General features: G+C 38.0%; 1 protein-coding gene across 7 annotated transcripts in view; it reads left to right on the plus strand.

Annotated features, from left to right (window-relative positions):
• Positions 1-21,052, plus strand: part of TUT4 (terminal uridylyl transferase 4) — a 138,615-nt gene that overhangs the window by 22,492 nt on the left and 95,071 nt on the right. For all 7 annotated transcript variants that reach the window (XM_081225224.1, XM_081225227.1, XM_081225225.1 and 4 more), the window contains exons 2-3: positions 6,277-7,156; positions 13,127-13,290. In XM_081225224.1, coding sequence (XP_081081350.1) covers positions 6,370-7,156; positions 13,127-13,290 — 951 coding nt within the window. In that variant the 5' untranslated portion in view covers positions 6,277-6,369. The remainder of the gene's footprint in view (positions 1-6,276; positions 7,157-13,126; positions 13,291-21,052) is intronic.

Consider the following 21,052-nt stretch of genomic DNA (forward strand, 5'->3'; position numbering starts at 1 on the left):
TAACTGAAAGCAGCACTTGATGAAAAGCATCCGGAATTAGTCAATGGAAAATGCATAATCTTCCATCAGGATACCGCAAGAGTGCATGTTTCTTTGATGACCAGGTAGAAACTGTTACAGCTTGGCTGGGAAGTTGTGATTCATCCACCGTATTCACCAGACATTGCACCTTCAGATTTCCATTTATTTCAGTCTTTACAAAATTCTCTTAATGGAAAAAAATATCAATTCCCTGGAAGACTGTAAAAGGCACCTGGAACAGTTCTTTGGTCAAAAAGATAAAGAGTTTTGGGAAGATGGAATTATGAAGTTGCCTGAAAAATGGCAGAAGGTAGTGGAACAAAAGGGTGCATACGTTGCTCATAAAGTTCTTGGTGAAAATGAAAAATGTGTCTTTTATTTTTACTTAAAAACCAAAGGAACTTTTTGGCCAATCCAGTACATTTAAAGTAGTTATTGATAAGGAAGGATTTACTCCTGCTCTTTAGTTTTTTCTTTTCTGTATGTCTCATACTTTTTCTTCCTCAATTTCTCTATTACTGCCTTTTTATGTATTCAGCTGACTTTTTTATAGTGTGCTATTTTAATTCATTTTTTTCCTTTTTTGTATTTTTAAACATTATTTTCTTAGTGGTTGCCTTGCAGATAACGGCGCAACTAATATCTTAAATTTGTAACAGCCTAGTTTGAGTAATACCAGTTTAGTTTCAATAGTATACACACGCTCTGTTCCTATATGTCTCTGTTCTTTCTCATTGTTATTGTCACAGATAATCTTTATACATTGTGTGCCCATTAACATAGGTTTATAATTGTCTTCTTATGTATTTGCCTTTTAAATCATGTAGGAAAAAAAGGAGAGTTACAAACCAGCAGTACAATAATATTGGCTTTTATGTTTACCTGTGCTAAGTTACCTTTACCAGTGTCCTTTATTTATTATGGCTTTGAGTTACTGCCTAATTTCTTTTCATTTTAGCCTTAAGAACTCCCTTTAGCATTTCTTGTAGTGCTAGTCTACAAGTCTGCTAATGAAATTTCTTAGCTTTTGTTTATCTGGAAGTGTCATACTTTCTCTGTCATTAATAAAGGATAGTTTTTCTGCATGGTTAGAGAATATTTGGTTGACAGTGTTTTTCATCCAGGATTTTAAAATGTCATCCCATTGCCTTCTGGCCTCCATGATTTCTGATGGGAAATCAGTTGTTAATTTTATTGTGGATTCTTCATGTATGAGAAGTTGCTTCTCGTTGCTTTCAAAATTTCTTCTGCCTTTAACAATTTAACAATTATGTGTCTTGGTGTGGAGTCCTATGAGTTTATTCAGCTTGGAGTTCATTGAGTTTCTTGGATGTGTGTAGTTGTGTCTTTCATCAGATTTGGGAAGTTTTTGGCTATTATTTCTTCAATTTTTTTTTGGCCATGCCGCACGGCTTGTGGGATTTTAGTTCCCCAACCAGGGGTTGAACCTGGGCTCGAACCTGGGCTCACGGCAGTGAAAGCACGGGGAGTCCTAACCACTGGACCACTAGGGAATTCCCTCTTTAAGTATTTTTTCTTTCCCCCTCTATCTTTTCCTTCTGAGACTCTTATTATGCGTATGCTAGTATGCATGGTAGAGAAGAAGGAAGGCACATGAGGAACTCAGGAACCAGACAATACAGGGAGCAGAAAAAAGTTCCAGAAAAATTGTTAGTGTTTTCAGAAATAAGAGATGAAGATCAGAGTGCTATGAAAAGGAATAATCAGAGAATTAGAGAGTTCTTAGAAGTGAAAATATGAAAGGTTTTCTCCATGCCCCCCCTCCAAATATAGAAGGGTTGGAAGATAAATTTGAGTAAGTCACCCAGGAAGGACAAAAATGAGATGGGAAATGGAGAGAAAAGATAACTGGAGGATCAATGTAAGAGGCCTAAAGTTCAATTAATAGGAGCTCTAGAAAAAGAGCAGAGAAAATGAAAGGGAGGAAGTTATGGAAGATATAATATGGAAAAAATTTCCAGAAGTGAAGGACTTGAGTTAGAGATTAAAAGAGCCAGCTGAATGCACAGCAAAATGAATAAAGAAGTATCTGTGCTAGGACTTATCACCTGTAAATTACAGAACACTGAGGCAAAGAGAATATCCTAAAAGTTTCCGTAAAGAAAAAAAAACAGTTCAGTAAAAGAGATGGAGAATCAGAATGGCATAATTTTCTCAGTAGTAACACTAGAAACTAGAAATTGTTGAAACAATACCTGTAAGATTTTGAATGAATGATTTTTAACCTAGAATTTCAAACCTAATTAAACAAAATATGAAGAAAGAATAAAGGCATTTCAGGCATGCAAAGTCTTATAAAACTTGCCTACTATTGGGGCTTAAGGGAGCCCAATAAATAGCACTGTCTTTCCCTTCCTGAATTCTGAACAAATTGGGAGAGATAAAGGAAGCATATGGAGACCAGAATATTATTTTTATTATGGATAAGATTCACATTGGAGAATGGGACTTATATTTTCAAGTGGCTTGCTAATACTCAATGCCAGAAATAGAAAGATTTAACCACTCAGGCATAGGCAGAGCTGAACAGTGATAGGCCCTGTGTGGGGCTTGCAACTGTAATGTTAGAGTATGAATGAGAGAATGGAATTTTCTTTCCTGAGAACAGCTAGATGCAAAGAGGAAGGAGAGGGGAAGGTGCTAACTTTTGCCCAGATCATTTTTCTAAACTCAGTGATGAAATAAGTTACCCCATCTCCCTAGGAAAGGAATGAATGGAGTGGAAAGAAAGCAGGAATGTTATGATAATGGTTGTCCCTCTACATGAAATGAAATGTCAGAAGTAGGGCATAATTATTTTCTTCAATGCTTTTCTTGTTTTCTTTCTTAGAAAGCTACTGGAGGATATGCTACACCAAAAAAGAGGGAGTAAGTTGTGGACGAGGAAAATAGAAGAGTCAGTCAGCATGGAGAGTAGATGGGAATTGGTAGGATGATAGCAAAAGGAAAGTCTCAGGGTGACAAGTGTGGTGGAAATCTAGTAGTGATCAGAAGGTACCAGATGGGATGTCCAAGGAGAGAAAAATGACAATAAAAACAGACACATGGGTTGCTTGATGTATTTGAAGACATTGAGAGAAGCTTTACAGTTCTGTCAATGAATTATTGACAGATATATAAAAAACTTAAGAGAAGTGAGACAATTCCAGGTAAAACTGAAAAGTATACCAAAAGAGAAATGTGACTATAGTATATATGTTGCTTAAGTCAAAAGCCTAGGCCCCTGTGATAAAGAGATCCAATAGTATAGTGACCTAAGAAACAGTTTTATTTCTGTCTCATGTAATAGTTGCTAGGTGAGTAGTCACCAGATCCAGATGAATAGTTTATTGTGTGTGGTCATTCAGGAGTCCCAAGTTCCACTGATGATTTTTGTCCAGTCAAAAGTATGGCCAAGGGCTAACAGTGTGGACTTTACCTGGGCTTGTTAGACTAAATGCAGAATGTTAGTCCTCACTCCAAACCTACTGAATCAGAATCTGCACTTAGGGACTAGCTGATTCCTGTGCACAAAAGTTTAAGACCTATTGGTCTGGATTGGAATTTAACTGTTGGCTATGTGATTGAAGATGGATGACTGAGAATTTTATCCAGTGAGAAGGGGAGAGCATTGAGGAGGCAAGAACTTGATCTTAAGGACACACCTAACTGCAGAGAAGGTTGGGAAATGTAGTTTAGCTATGTGCCTAGGAAAAAGGAGAAAATGAATTTTGATAGATATTTAGAAAACTCTGTGCAATGGTATATTTGGCTCAGCCATAAATAATATTGGCATATCATATTATAGTCATCCTGGGAGGATGGTGGTGGGATGGGAACATAAGTGTGTGTACAATTCTGTCTGTAGGAAGTCAGTAGATAATATCTAAATCTAAAACAAAATAGGTAGTATCAGCTTAAGCATGAAATTTAGAAATATGGAGATAAACCTCGGAAGAAACAGCTAAAAGAGTTGACAGTAGTTGCTTCTGAGGAGAGAGGTTGGTAGTTGGTAGGAGAATGCTGTTTTGCCTTTTGCCATTTACTTTTTCAACTGTGTAAGTGTATTTGTTTTATAAGAAGCACATTGGAAAAAAATTTCCTGTAGTCTAAATAGGAGGTAAACATATGAAATGCGTTAAGGGCTAAGTACTATGAGAAAGGTAAGAACAAAGTCCATAGAAAGAGGCATACTTATCCAGGCCACCCTGGGTGGTAGGAGGCTAGGGGATGGATTGGGAAGCGAGACATTTTCTAGTTACATTGTAGACAATATACAGTATGAAGCAATTAAATATTTTTTGGATCTATTATATTTTGTTTTTAAAGTGTGAATAATTAAAAATAATTTAAGCTAAGTTTTTATTAATCCACTTAACAAATTTATTGAGTGTCTACTTTGAACTAGGCACTGTAATAGGCATTGAAGATATAATGGTAAGCAAAATGAGAAATGGTTTCTTACCTCTTAGAGCTTATCATCTTGTGTATAAGATTATACAGAAGAGTTTGGTTTTCCTTCACTTCCACTTTCAGAAACATTCCTTAGAGCATTGATTTTTCAAATGTAGTTCCCAGTCTAGCCACATGAGAATCACCTGGGAACTTGTGAGAAATGCAAATTCTTAGGCCCCAATCCCAGACCTGTTGAATCAGAAACTCTGGGAATGGGACCTTCCAGGTGATTCTAATGAATGATAAAATTTGAGAACTATTGCCTTAAAGGTAATCAATATTTTAACCTTGGTTTATTACTGCTAGTATTTTAGAAATAATCTGATTTCCATAATATGTAGTATACAAGCTATTTCTAGTATAGAAATTATTTAACAAAATGTAGTATTTTCATTTGTTTATAGTTTGTGCTCTGTGGTAAAAGTGTAATAGTTGCTATTATATTTTAGAACAAAACGGATTCTGATTTTTTTCTTTCTATTATCTTTTTTCTAAACGTTATTATTCTTTTAGAGCAGTTTTAGTTTCACAGCAAAGTTGGGCAGAAAGTACGGAGTACCCATGTAACTCCCTTCCCCCACACAGGAATAGCCTCTCTCACTATCAACATCCCTGCACCAGAGTGGTACATCTGTTACAGTGGATGCACTTACATTAACACGTCATTATCATCCAAAGTCCGTAGTTTACCTTAGGGTTCACTCTTAGGGATATCCATTCTGTGGGTTTTGACAGATGTATAATGACATGTATCATCATACAGAATATTACTATAACTTTTAGACTCTGGGATCCTGTTGGTTTTTAAAATTTTTCTTACCTCAGAAGAATTTATTTAAACTGCTTTGTACTTTGGAGCTGGAGAAAGTCTGTTGACGTTGGTTCCCCATGTTTAGAGTGTCAAGTTAGAAGTAGGTTAGCAGTATAAATAGGTAGTATTTAGTAGGAAAGTCATGTGGGAAAGGTCTTACCACGTAGTCTTCTATAAACTGATTCCCTATGTTGCATATAGATTGCAGTTCTTCTGTTATTTTTACCACTTAGTCTTCTATAAGCTGATTTCCTATGTTGCGTATAGATTGGAATTGTTGTGTTATTTTTGTTCCATTTCTTTTTATGTTAATTGTGGTACATCATTGCAGGTTTTATTTCCCTTTTAGTTGAAATTCTTATTGAGTAATGTAAAACAGCATTTTACTTCTGAAGTTCCCTTGTTTTGATGTCATAGTGCTAGAATTACATTAGAACCTCCTTTATGGGCGTTTCGCTGTTACTTACTAGAGTAAGTCTAGAAGTCTAGAGTCTAGAAGGATTTTAACTCCTTCTCATATAGTTTTCAGAGTTTAAAAATTTTTATTTTTTGCTCTTCAGCTTTTTACTTTATTTTTATTTTTGGCTGCGTTGGGTCTTCATTGCTGCGTGGCTTTCTCTAGTTGTGGCGAGCGGGGCCTACTCTTCATTGTGGTGTGTGGGCTTCTCATTGCGGTGGCTTCTCTTGTTGCGGAGCACGGGCTCTAGGTTCGTGGGCTTCAGTAGTTATGGCGCACGGGCTCTAGAATGCAAGCTTGGTAGTTGTGGTGCATAGGCTTAGTTGCTCCGCGACATGTGGGGGTCTTCCCGGACCAGGGCTCAAACCCTTGTTCCCTGCATAATCAGGCAGATTCTTAACCACTGCGCCACCAGGGAAGCCCCGCTATTCAGTTTTGAGAGTAAATTGTAAAAGTTTTTTTTATGTCTAACCAATTTTTTAGAAATGGGTTTTGCGTTTTAAATAACAGATTTTTTTTTTTAATCCAATAGTTTGCTTGCCTAAACTGGATTTGAAGCAATTCAGACTACTGGAGATCTGCCACTTTACAATATCACAATTGGAAAGAAGCAGGTTTTCAAATAATGGAAGAGTCTAAGACCTCTGAAAATGAAAATCATGAACCAAAGAAGAATGCTTGGGCTCTTACTGAAGAAAGCAAATCAGTTAAATTTATAACTAATCAAACTTTGAAAGCTAGAAATGATAAATCCATAAAAGAAATTGGGACCAACTCTCCAAATAGGAATAGTAGTAAAAAAAATAAGCAAAATGATATTTGTATAGAAAAAACAGAAGTTAAATCATGTAAAGTAAATGCTGCCAGTGTTCCAGGCCCTAAAGATTTGGGGTTAGTCCTTCGAGATCAAAGTCACTGCAAAGCAAAAAAATCACCGAATTCACCAGTGAAAGAAAAGGTACCTGTTTCACAGGCAAAAGTAGAAAGGGCACCCAGTTTACAGGCAAAAACAGAAAAATCACCAAAGTCACTTAATTCACCAGTGAAAACAGAAAAGGCACCCAGCTCACAGGCAACAGCAGCAGAAAAGACACTTAATTCACAGAGGAGAGCAGAAAAAGCACCTGGTTCTCAGATGAAATCAGAAAAGGTGCCCAGCTTACCAGCAGAAGCTGAGAAGGTACCCAGTTTACTGTTGAAAGAAAGCATGAGACAGACAGAATTACAGCAGATTGGAAAAAAAATTCCAAGCTCCTTTACTTCTTTGGACAAAGTGAATATTGATGTTGCAGAGGGAGAAAAATCTGCTCTGGAAAGCTCACAACAATCTCAGAAGCAACAAACATGTACAGATAATACTGGTGATTCTGATGATAGTGCTTCAGGAACTGAAGACATATTGGATGATTTGAGTAAGTACAAATTAGATTATTCCACAAGCCACATTTTTGGAGAGATTTTTTAATATTAATGTTCTTTAGATTATCCTTAGTTTGATTTTAACTACAAAAAGGACATTAATAATATGGGTCTTAGGTTGAAAACATTTATTATGGGAGGTACAAAGCCTGTGCAAATACAAATTTAGTGGCTCCTATAGTTGATGTGTACACACAGACAGACAGACAGACAGACAGACACACACACACTCTTTCACTCTTCTTTTAAATGGTCCTGGTAATACATTGCTCATTCATTCACCAAACATGAATGTATTGAGTTCTTATTATATGTCACGCATGTGTTTACAGTGGAAAACCAAAAAAACACAGCCCCAGACCTCAAGGAAGCTTCTAGTTAGTTGAGGGTGATACCGATAAGTAAGATGGTAATTTAGCTCAGTGCCAAAAACTTAGAATCGAGAAAGTACATGATTTAATTGAGGTATTTAGACTTTGGGTTGAGAAAATGCATGATATAAAGGTGAGACTGCAAGTGTGACTGAGATTCAGTATGACTGCAACAGGGACTTGCGGGGGAATGTGGCAAAAGATGTAGCTGAAAAGGCACACAAGAATTGGAAAGTAAAGGGCCTTTTAGGATATAATAAACAGTTTGGACTTTATTATGAGTGTTTTGGGAAGCCACTGAAGAGTTTTAACCAAGGTAGCACTGTGATCACATATATATATATATATATATAAATATATATGTTTATCTTTTCAGCAAATTCTTTGACAGGAGCAAAACTGGAAACAGATTGAATAGGACACTGTTGCAATTTACTTGAGAATTATCATTGTAAAATTCATTTTCTTATGAGATCTTGATCTTAGCGTTACTTAATTGTTTATAAATATTGTCTGTGTCTCTGTTTAAATTAATGAATTTTCCTTGGCAGTCTTTTTTCCTGATGTTTCTATGGCTAAGAGAATAAAACCTTTTCTTAATGTATAAACAGAAAAAGCTATTTCTAAATCATTATTTACCGCACTTTGAGGAATCCTGACAGAGAGTTCAGAAACAGCTTCTTTTTATTTCTGGTGGTACACAGATGATGGTTTATTGACAAACCCTTTTTTAAATTTAATAGAGGTACCTTTGTATGTAAGAAGAAATGTCAGTAATTTCATAGGTATGGCTTAGGACAAGGCCCAAAAAAGTAATTCAATTTAAAGACAATATCAAATAAATAACAGTACTGCTACTGTTTAGATATGGCAGATCTAAACATGACAGTATGTGATTGATTGAAGTTGGGAAATACTGGTGCATAAGATCAGCTACAGGGGTCTGGTCACTTGAATTAGTGAAAAATATGATTTAAAGATTATTTTCTTAAAAAGGTGACAAAATAAGGTGACAGAGTGAGGTGGTTAAGATTGTGAGCTCTGGAGTAAAATTTCATAGGTTTTGAATCTTATCTTCCCCACCTAATAACTTTGTAATCTTGGATAAGCTGCTTATCCTTTAAAACATGTCTAAGTTACCTCATTTTTTAAAATGTGGAGATGCTGCTGCCTTTGTTACAAAGTTTAAGTGAAATAATTCAATAGAGTGTTTGATGTAGTCCCTGACACAGTAGGCAGGCAATGGCAATGAATATCCTTTATTATTATTATTTCTCCAATTAAATGCAGTTTTGTTAACATGGAGAACAAGTTGAAATAGCTTAAGGAAGCTAGCAGACCAAATAGAGGTCCTTTTGGAAGACTTGCTTTAACAAACTAATAAGAATGAGGGACTTCCTGGCGGTCCAGTGGTTAGGACTCCGTGCTTTCACTTCAGGGGGCATGGGTTCATTCCCTGGTTGAGGAACTAAGATCCTGCAAGCTGTGTGGCCAAAATAAAACAAACAAAAAACCACTTGTTACCAAATAGGTAAGTATGTTTTAGGACTTCCCTGGCGGTCCAGTGGTTAAGACTCTGGCGCTTTCAACATGGGGGCTCAGGTTCGATCCCTGGTTGGGGAACTAAGATCCCACGTGCCACATGGTGCGGCCCACAAAAAGAAAAACCGCAAAAACCCAAAAATGATTTATATGGGAATTCCCTGGTGGTCCGGTGGTTAGGACTCCAGGCTCTCACTGCTGAGGGCCCAGGTTCAATCCCTGGTCGGGGAACTAAAATCCCACAAACAGTGTAGTGCAGCCAAAAGATTAGTGGATTAATCTCCATTAGGTCCAACTTTAGCTCCCACCTAGCACTTCCACCATTTTTCCTTTTGCCGTTTGTACATTCAGTAAATATTTTGGGTGGTCTCCGCTATGTGCAGGTACTGATCTAGTTGCTAGGAATATAACAATGAACTAAACAGATAACACTCTACTTACTTATAGAGTTAATATTCTAGTGGGAGGAGACAGACAACAAACATAGTAAATAACAAAAGTATATAATAAGTTAGATAGTGATAAATCTTATAAGAAAAATAAAACAGGAAATGTCATAAGGAATGATGCTGCTGTGTCTGGTGGTGGTGTTTCAAATTTAAATTGTCACTGAGAAGGTGACATTAGAGCAAACACTTGCAGGTAAGAGGTGAGAGAGTGAGCCTGGTGAATATTTGAAGGGAGAATATACTATATCTGGGCTTCTCAAACTTTAATGTGCATATGAATCAATTGGGAATTGTATTAAAATTCAGATTCTTGGGCTCCATTCTCTGAGATTTTTGATTGAGAAAATCTAGAGTCTGAGATACTGGATTTCTAACAAGCTCCTGAATGAAGCTGATGCTGCTGGTCAGGATCATGCTTTTGAGCAGCAGAACCTAACTCATCTTCTTACTTTCACTTATACCATACTTCCTTGTGTTTTCAACATAGCAGCAGAATGATCCTGTTAAAATTACTCAGATCATGTTACTGCTGTTCATCATATTTCAATGGTTTCCCATATATCAGAGTAAAAGCTAGTGTCCTTGCTGTGACCTTTGTGATTTTCGGCACTCCCCCCCACTTCTCTGCCCTCATTTATCTACTTCTCATCATTTCTCTCTGTTCCAGCCGCATGATATCCTTGCAGTTCCTCAAATGTGAAGGCAAATGTTCACCTGATGGCTCTTGCATTTGCTTTTTCCTTTGCCTGGAACACCCTTCCCCCAGATGTCCATATGGCTAGCTCTCTTACCTCCTTCACCTTCTCAGTGAGCCTTTTGCTGGGTCACTTATCTAAAATTTACAAACCTCACCTCCACCTCTGGCACTCCTTATTCTTTTTACCTTTTTATTTTTTCTCCATATTTCTTACTATCATGTCATATTAAAAATTTTTATTTACCTTTTTATATTAGTTTTATTGAGATATAATTCACATGCCATAAAATTTGCCATTTAAAAATATACAATTTAGTGTTTTTTAGTATATTTACAAAGTTGTGTAGACATTACTACTGTCTAAATCATGAATATTTTCACCACCTCCAAAATAAACTCCATACCCATTAGCAGTCACTACTCATTACCCTCTCCTCCTAGGCACTGCCAACCACTAATTTAGTTTCTGTCTCTATAGACTTGCCTATTTTATATGAGCGAAGTCATAAAACGTGGCCTTTTGTGTCTGGCTTTTTTCACTTAGTATGTTTTAAGATTCATCCATGTTGTAGCATGTATCAGTACAGCATTCTTTTTCATTGCTGAATAATATTCCTCTTGTGCTTCTCTTGTGGTAGGAGACACATCACCTCCAGAGAGAGGCACACTATTTTTATTCAGAAAATTAGTGCTATCAAAAGAGAAGTGAATTTCAGGGTTCTTGTAGATGGCATGTAGAGTGGCTTTTGAGGGCGGAGAGGAGAGGTTTATTGATTATCTATGAGCATTTACTTTTAGAAGTGCTTTTAGATACATCCAAATCAATTTCTTTTTTTTTTTTTGTGGTACGCGGGCCTCTCACTGTTGTGGCCTCTCCCATTGCAGAGCACAGGCTCCGGATGCGCAGGCTCAGCGGCCATGGCTCACGGGCCCAGCCGCTCCACGACATGTGGGATCTACCCGGACCGGGGCACGAACCTGTGTCCCCTGCATCGGCAGGTGGACTCTCAACCACTGCGCCACCAGGGAAGCCCCAAATCAGTTTCTTTATTCAACACACTATTATTAAGTGTCATCTCTGGTCTAGGCATTGTATTAAAACCTGAAGGTACAAAGTTGAATAAGATCTGGTCATTAGCATCAAGGAATTCATTATCTAATTGTAAGAGGTAGATAAATAAATACAAATTACATTGCTGTGAAAATGTGAGATAATAGCGGGTGCTATGAGAATATAAAAAATATCAGACTGTCTTATTTTTTAAAAATTAATTTATTTTTGGCTGCGTTGGGTCTTCGTTGCTATGTGCAGGCTTTCTCTAGTTGCGGAAAGCGGGGGCTACTCTTTGTTGTGGTGTGTGGGCTTCTCATTGCAGTGGCTTCTCTTGTTGCGGAGCATGGGTTCTAGGCACATGGGCTTCAGTAACTGTGGCACGTGGGCTCAGTAGTTGTGGCACATGGGCTTAGTTGCTCTGCGGCATGTGGGATCTTCCCAAACCAGAGATCGAACCCTTGTCCCCTGCATTGGCAGGCAGATTCTTAACCACTGCACCACCAGGGAAGTCCCAGACTGTCTTCTGAAACAGTTGATGCTTAAACTGAATTTTGCAGGACAGGTAAACATAACTAGTTGAAGTAGGAAGGGCCTTGATGGTGGAGGGGACAGAACATGTACAGGCATTGATACTTGGAGTAGCAGTGATCCATTCTAACACATTTGGTATGAATGAAGTGAAGAGTGTTAGGGCAGGATATAAGATTAGAGATATAGACAACTTAGCTCTTTTTTTTTTTTTGAGGTCTTGGCTTAAAGTCTCAGAAAAGCCTTCCCTGACCCCCATATCTAAAGTTTGTTTCCCTCTCAGTTACTTGTTTTTTTCCTTTATAGCACTTACTACAACTTGGGATTATTGTATTTAAACTGTTGACTGCCTTCAAGAGGGCAAGCACTGTGTGTTACATTTTAAACTTTATTATGAACTCCATGAGAGCCTGTTAAGTATTTTAAGCAAGAGAGTAACATGATTCAATTTGTATTTTAAAAAATCACACTGGTGGGCTTCCCTGTGGCGCAGTGGTTGGGAGTCCGCCTGCCAATGCAGGGGACATGGGTTCGTGCCCTGGTCCGGGAAGATCCCACATGCCGCGAGCCGCTGGGCCTGTGAGCCATGGCCGCTGAGCCTGCGCGTCCGGAGCCTGTGCTCCGCGGCGGGAGAGGCCGCAGCAGTGAGGGGCCTGCATACCACAAAAAAAAAAAAAAAAAAAAAATCACACTGGTGGTGGAACCTACTATATTCTAAGTATATATTGGTAGGTGCTGGAAATGCAAAGATTGAAAAGAAAGCACATAATCTGTGCCTTAAAGAGATCACAATCTAGTTAGGAGGCAGAGAAGCAAAGAAAAAATATTGGTGTGGTGGAGATATCCATGAGTTCAGTGAAAGCAAAGAAGAAGGAGCCTCATGTGAGTCTGTGGTCTAGAGTATATATGTTGTTTTAGCTTCTTTTTTATAGTGATAAAGTCACTAAAGTGACTTCAGTTCATTGAGTCATCTTTGGGACTTAAAGTAGCTTTATATCATATTTACTTCAGAGATTCGACAAAATGGTTATGTTATGTTACCCTTGTATAGTGAGTCTCAGTCATATTTGTCTTCTTTGATATAGATTGGTTGGAAGAAGATAGGCATTTGACCCATGAAGTAGATTTTTCTTTGTGAATTTTGATATCATGTATATCTTTTACTTTTATGTTACATAGATATACCAACGTGCACAACAAAGGAAAACATAAAGGAAGAATATTTTTTCTGTATGTGTATAAATTGAATGTCTGTTTTTCATTAAAAAATTTTAATTTACCAATTCTGATGATGGTAACTAAGTGATTGCTTCCTTTTCTAGGTAAAATGAAGAACGATGAATCTAATAAAGAAAATTCTTCAGAGATGGACTATTTAGAAAATGCCACTGTGATAGATGAATCCGCATTGACACCTGAGCAGAGGCTAGGCTTGAAACAAGCAGAAGAACGCTTAGAAAGAGATCACATCTTTCGACTTGAAAAAGTATACTATGTGTTTTAGTTATTTGGAGGAAAATGCATGTTTCATAACTTTTCTTTCCCAAGTACAGCTCTTTTTATTTTTCTTATTATATTCCTTAGGTGGAGATATCATGCATCTTTCCTTCTTTCCCTATTTCCTTTCTTCTTCTCTCCCTCTCTGTCTTCTTTCCCTCCATTTGTTCAGCAAATCCTAACATCTGTGAGTCTGACTTCATTCATTCATTCCAGGCTCGACAAACTGTGGCCTACCACCTTGTTTTTATTTTTTTAAATTGTGGTAAAATACCTCATGTTTTTATAAACAGTTTTATTGGAACACAACCATGCCATCCTTATTATCTATAGCTGCTTTTCTTGCTACCACGGCAGAGTTGAGTTTTGAGAAGTTGCTATGGAGAGTATGTGGACCACAAAGCATAAAATATCTACTGTTTACTAAAGCATAAAATATTTACTGAAATATAACTTTGTCCCTTTACAAGAAGTTTGCTGACCCCTGATATACTCACTTATCAAATAGATACTGAGAGCTTGTTATGTTCTAGATACTGTGCTAGGCACTGGGGATACATGTTGGTGAAAATGGCACAGTTTCTGCCGATTAGAAGTTAACGGTCTATTTGGAGTGACAAATAAATTAGCGAATACTACAGGATGTACCAGACTTCCTCCTTTCCCCCTTGGTTTTCTCTTTCCTCTTTTTTCTCCCATATTTAGGAACTGTTCTAGCCATAGGTATCTTGTTGCTGAGTACTAATTAATTTCTTAACCTAGAAATACAGATTCCCAGCCTTAACAGTAAAAACACTGCTAGATATTGAAGGAAAGAATCATAAATCAGTCTGTTCTTAAATAGATACTTGGGATATTTGTTAGTATGCATACAGGGAAATAGGTCATCATTCTTGATAAATAAGGAAGGAAAGAAAGGAATGGTATGATTTTGTATAGCTTAGAAAAACAAGATTATATTTAAATTGAAGAAGGCAATCCTGAGTCATTAATAGAATTTATGACAGAGTAGTCACCCTGTGAAAGTAGGAAGGAATACCAAGTAGTAGAGGCCCATAATGTAGGAAAGAGTTTGGATTATATAGTTAGTCTCACAAGATCCTAGTTGGAAGGAAGTCTTTTTTGCAATTTGCTATTTCATTTTTTTTATAAATTTATTTATTTATTTTTGGCTGCGTTGGGTCTTCATTGCTGCACATGGGCTTTCTCTGGTTGTGGCGAGCGGGGGCTACTCTTTATTGCGGTGCAAGGGTTTCTCATTGCAGTGGCTTCTCTTGTTGAGGAGCATGGGCTCTAGGCACATGGACTCCAGTAATTGTGGCACGTGGGCTCAGTAGTTGTGGCTCGCAGGCTCTAGAACACAGCCTTAGTAGTTGTGGCACACAGCACGTGCGATCTTCCTGGATCAGGGCTAGAACCTGTGTCCCCTGCATTAGCAGGCGGATTCTTAACCACTGCACCACCAGGGAAGCCTGCAATTTGCTGTTTTACATAGTTCTGTCTTTCCTCTCACTTTCCCTTTCCTAAGTTTGAAATTAGTCTGGATCTGTGCATTATCAGGATAAATATTGAGTACCTTTCATGTGCCATGATCTGGTGATAAAAAGTTGAATTGGGGCATGCATGGTTTTTAAAAACCATCATACTGCCTTTCTAGGAGTTTCTTTTAGAGAAAGGCATGTAAGCAAATAATAATAGTAATAACAATATTGTTTGAAAATAGGATCTTAGACAAAGGAGTAACCAACTTGAGTTGGGGTATAGAGGCATCAGTTTGGGGAATGCTTTATAAGTAGGTGACATTGGAACTGAGTCTGAAGGAATGGCTAGGAGTTGGGTTAGGGAATGGTTGGTGTAGGTAAATTGTATGACATGTATAAAGGGAATGTGAAAAATGTATTTTCAGGGAATATAGCAGGGGACTGGTTGGGAAGATACGTAGTATATGAAGCAGGAAAAGTCAGTTCTTGGGAGAAGGAAGAAGTTGGGGTGGAATGGATATTTGATAGTAGTAGGAAAGAATGGCCTGGGGTGAAAGAAAACTTGGAAGCATGGAAAACATTTTGTTGTTGAATTTAGATTAGCAGTGATGTAAAATCAGTGTGCCAATACCAGCATAGATGTCTATAATCTCTTATTCTTGTGACTCCTTTTTGGTTTTCGTGCCATCCAAAACCTCTTGTTGTCAATCCAGTATACTGTTAATTAAAATTTTTCTTTACCAGTTTTAAAATACTCATTAAGAATATTCTTACCAACTTGCATTTGACTGCATCAAGTATTTGGTTCACAGTGTACTTACTTACACATTATCTAATTGAGGAGTAAAGATGTAGATTTTTAACCTGTACTAAAGAAGGAATAAGTCCAAACTGTTAGATCAGAAGAGTAAATTTCCGTATAGCAAGTGTTGAATATTGACTAGGAAATACTTAGAATCTCCATGCCCAGGAATCTTTTTTTTTTTTTAAATTTCAAGTTACTACTTTTTTTTTTTTTTTTTTTTGCGGTACGTGGGCCTCTCACTGTTGTGGCCTCTCCCGTTGCAGACCACAGGCTCCGGACGCGCAGGCTCAGCGGCCATGGCTCACGGGCCTAGCCGCTTCGCGGCATGTGGGATCTTCCCGGACCGGGGCATGAACCCGTGTCCCCTGCATCAGCAGGAGGACTCTCAACCACTGTGCCACCAGGGAAGCCCCCAAGTTACTACTTTTATTTTTTTCCAGTTTTATTGAAAAATAATTGACATACTTGACTGTATAAATTTAAGGTGTATAGCATGATGGTTTGATTTACATATATTGTGAAATGATTACCACAGTAGGTTCAGCTAATATCTTCTCATATAGATAAAATAAAAAGAAAAGAAAGAAAAAAAGAAAAAAAGGAATAAATATTCTTGGGATGAGAACTTTTAGGATTTACTCTCTTAACAACTTATATATCATTCAGCAGTGTTAATTACATTCCTAGTGCTTACTTATAACTGGAAGCTGGTACCTTTTGTCCACATTCCTCCAGTTTTCCCCTCCCCTCCTCTGGTAAACACAAGTCTGATTTCTTTTCCTATGAGGCTTTTTTTTTTTTTTTTAAGATTCCTCATATAAGTGATTGTACAGTATTTGTCATTCTCTGTCTCATTTTACTTAGCGTAATTCCTTCAGGGTCCATCTATGTCATTGCAGATGGTAGGATTTTCTCATTTTTTATGGCTGAATAGTATTCTATGTCATATAACTTTCAGGTGTGTGATATAGTGATTTATAATTTTTAAGGGTTATACCCCATTTATAGTTATTAAAAAATATTGGGGCCTCCCTGGTGGCGCAGTGGTTGAGAGTCCGCCTGCCGATGCAGGGGATACGGGTTCGTGCCCCGGTCTGGGAGGATCCCATATGCCGCGGAGCGGCTGGGCCCGTGAGCCATGGCCGCTGGGCCTGCGCATCCGGAGCCTGTGCTCCGCAACGGGAGAGGCCACAACAGTGAGAGGCCCGCATACCACAAAAAAAAAGAAAAAAAAAATATTGGTTATATTCCCCATGTTGTACAGTATGTCCTTGTCGCTTATTATATACATAATAGTTTGTACCTCTCTATCCCCTACCCCCCTATTGCCCCTCCTCCCTTCCCTCTCCCCACTGGTAATCACTAGTTTGTTCTCTGTAACTGTGAGTCCGATCTCTAATTCATTTATTTCTGCTCTGATTTTGATTATTTCCTTTCTTCTGCTGACTTTGGGATCAGTTTGTTCTTCTTTTTCTAGTTCCTTATGGTAGAGTTAGGTTGTTTATTTGGGATCTTCCTTGCTTCTTAATGTAGACATTTATTGCTATGAAATTCCCTCTTAGAACTGCTTTTGCTGTGTCCCACGAGTTCTGATATGTTGTTTTTCCATTTTTATTTGTCTCAAGAAACGTTTTTATTTCCCCTTTAATTTTTTCTTTGATCTGTTGGTTGTTCAGGAGACAAATCTTTATTCTAGCTGGTCTACAGAAACTTTAAAAAAGGCTTATCAATATGTTTGTTTAATGGTAAAATAAATATTTTAACTATAATAAAGGAATTTTTAAACATTTTTCATGTGTCCCTTCTGTGAAACTAGAAGCTTCATGATACTGAGGACATTTTTGTCTTATTTACTGTTGTGCCTAATACAGTGCCTTGCACATAGTAGTTGGTCAGTAATTAAAGGTAACAGTTTGCTTAGTGGTTAAGTGTATGGGCTTTTGGAGTCACTTGGTCTAGCACTGCCACTTACTGGTTAGATGATATTGGATAAGTTACTTAACCTCTTTAAACCTCAGTTTCTATCTATCTATCTATCTATCTATTTATTTATTTATGGCTGCGTTGGGTCTTCATGGCTGTGCACAGGCTTTCTCTAGTTGCGGTGAGTGGGCGCTACTCTTCGTTGCGGTGCACGGGCTTCTCATTGCGGTGGCTTCTCTTGTTGCAGAGCATGGGCTGTAGGCGTGCGGGCTTCAGTAGTTGTGGCACATGGGCTCAATAGTTGTGGCTCACGGGCTCTAGAGCACAGGCTCAGTAGTTGTGGCACACAGGCTTAAATGTTCTGTGGCATGTGGGATCTTCCCAGACCAGGGATTGAACCCGTGTCCCCTGCACTGGAAGGCAGATTCTTAACCACTGCACCACCAGGGAAGCCCCAAATCTCAGTTTCTTTATCATTTAAATGGAGTCGATAAAAATAACGACACCTCGCTTATTGGGCTGTGACGATTAAATAAGATAATACAAATAAAGTTCTTAACACAGTGCCTGGTATGTGCTAAGCACAAAATAAAGATTAGCTACTTGTAGAATTGAATTATTTTACCAAGTAGGGCAGTTTTTATTATTTCATTTTACGGGTATAGACGCAGGATCAAGAGTTAGAGATTTATCCGAGATCAATTGAGATGTCATTTCAGGCCTCTGGCTCCCCATTCAGTGTTATACCAAGCTTTTCTTACTAAAAGATTCCAGACGCATCATTGTCTGCTCACATTTTACAATTGAAAAAGTTGTCCAGTGAGTGCTGTCATGACTGCTGTAGTGACTTCATCAATATGCATGTCTTTAGGAATTCTGTGTTTATGCTTTCAACTCCTGAATCCAACCCTTCTTGCCACTTACACCACTCTTACCTTGAACCAAGCCAACCAACATCATCTGGATTATTGTAGTATGCTCATAATGGCATTAGACTCATCTTGTTTCTATTCTTAATATAGAAGGCAAGTGATCCCTTTGAAATTAGATCTTGTAATTCTTTGCTCAGAAGCCTTCAATACCTTCCCCTCACACTTAGAATAAAACTTGGAGTCCTTATGAGGGGTCTTGTCATCTGACCCCCATTACCTATCTGTTCCAGTCATAGTAGCCTTTTTGCGATTTCGCAAACAAATTAGGCACATTCCTTCCTCAGGGCCTTAGCATTCACATTTATCTCTGCTTGGAATGTCTTTTCATATATCCACACAGTTCAGTCTTTCACTTAAGTCATTTTATTAATAAGTGATGACTATTTTTAAAAAGGAGATAACACCTCCCCCACATTCCTATTTATTTCTTTGTACATTTGTTTATTTATTACCTGTCTTCCTACAGTAGAATGTCACTTCATGAAGACAAGGATTTTCATTTGTTTTGTTTACATTATTATCCTCACCTCCTAGAAAAATGTTTGACATAGTATGAGCTCAGAAAATACTTGGTGAATTAAGAATTAGCTGTGGTTGGAAACTGAGAGAAAGAAGTCTGTGAGGGCTTAATTCATTCTGCAATAAGGACAGATTTGAAATAGTTTTAAACTAAAGAATTGAAATGACTAGATTGAGCTGAATTTTCTTATTTGCTTGTTGCCTTGGGCAAATTATTTACTTCTAGGGATTTAGTTGCTTTGCTAGTAAAATGGGGAATCCTCATACGGATGTTGTAAGGTTAATAGATACTCTATAAATGAAGACTATTTATTTTTAGTCTGTGGCAGGACTGTTTCTAAATTTGGGGCAAGTTTCCTATTTAAAGGAAATTATGTTATATTCTGAAGTGAGAATCTTTTTGTGAGGAGTTGCAGCCTATTGAAAGTCAATCTGAGATAAATATTAAGCATTGCTGCAATTTCAGTGTAAGACACCAGAAACAATATTTTAAAATACAACATGTATTTATTGTTTTTTTAAATTTTTAAATTTTATTTATTTTTTTATACAGCAGGTTCTTATTAGTCATCAATTTTATACACATCAGTGTATACATGTCAATCCGAATTGCCCAATTCAGCACACCACCATCCTCGCACCACCGTGGCATTCCCCCCTTGGTGTCCATACATTTGTCCTGTACATCTGTGTCTCAACTTCTGCCCTGCAAACTGGTTCATCTGTACCATTTTTCTAGGTTCCACATACATGCGTTGATATACGATATTTGTTTTTTTCTTTCTGACTTACTTCACTCTGTAGACAGTCTCTAGATCCATCCACATCTCAACGAGCGACTCAATTTCGTTCCTTTTTATGGCTGAGTAATATTCCATTGTATATATGTACCAGAACTTCTTTATCCATTCGTCTGTCGATGGGCATTTAGGTTGCTTCCATGACCTGGCTATTGTAAATAGTGCTGCAATGAACATTGGGATGCATGTGTCTTTTTTTTTTTTTTTTTTTTTTTTGTGGTACGCGGGCCTCTCACTGCTGTGGCCTCTCCCGCTGCGGGGCACAGGCTCCGGATGTGCAGGCTCAGCGGCCATGGCTCACGGGCCCAGCTGCTCCACGGCATGTGGGATCTTCCCGGACTGGGGCACAAACCCATGTCCTCTGCATCGGCAGGCGGACTCTCAACCACTGCGCCACCAAGGAAGCCCTGCATGTGTCTTTTGGAATTATGGTTTTCTCTGGGTATATGCCCAGTAGGGGGATTGCTGGATCATATGGTAATTCTATTTTTAGTTTTTTAAGGAACCTCCATACTGTTCTACATAGTGGCTGTATCAATTTACATTCCCACCAGCAGTGCAAGAGGGTTCCCTTTTCTCCACACCCTCTCCAGCATTTATTGTTTCTAGATTTTTTGAAGATGGCCATTTTGACCGGTGTGAGGTGATACCTCATTGTAGTTTTGACTTGCATTTCTCTAATGATTAGTGATGTTGAGCACCTTTTCATGTGTTTGTTGGCCATCTGTATGTCTTCTTTGGAGAAATGTCTATTTAGGTCTTCTGCCCATTTTTGGATTGGGTTGTTTGTTTCTTTAATATTGAGCTGCATGAGCTGTTTATATATTTTGGAGATTAATCCTTTGTCCGTTGATTCGTTTGCAAATATTTTCTCCCATTCTGAGGGTTGTCTTTTCGTCTTGTTTATGGTTTCCCTTGCTGTGCAAAAGCTTTTAAGTTTCATTAGGTCCCATTTGTTTATTTTTGTTTTTATTTCCATTACTCTAGGAGGTGGATCAAAAAAGATCTTGCTGTGATTTATGTCAGAGTGTTCTTCCTATGTTTTCCTCTAAGAGTTTTATAGTGTTCAGTCTTACATTTAGGTCTCGAATCCATTTTGAGTTTATTTTTGTGTATGGTGTTAGGGAGTGTTCTAATTTCATTCTTTTATATGTAGCTGTGCAGTTTTCCCAGCACCACTTATTGAAGAGGCTGTCTTTTCTCCATTGCATATCCTTGCCTCCTTTGTCATAGATTAGTTGACCATATGTGTGTGGGTTTATCTCTGGGCTTTCTATCTTGTTCCATTGAT

Source organism: Mesoplodon bidens, assembly GCF_964165515.1.
Source record: "Mesoplodon bidens genome assembly, chromosome: 2".
NCBI lineage: Eukaryota > Metazoa > Chordata > Mammalia > Artiodactyla > Ziphiidae > Mesoplodon > Mesoplodon bidens.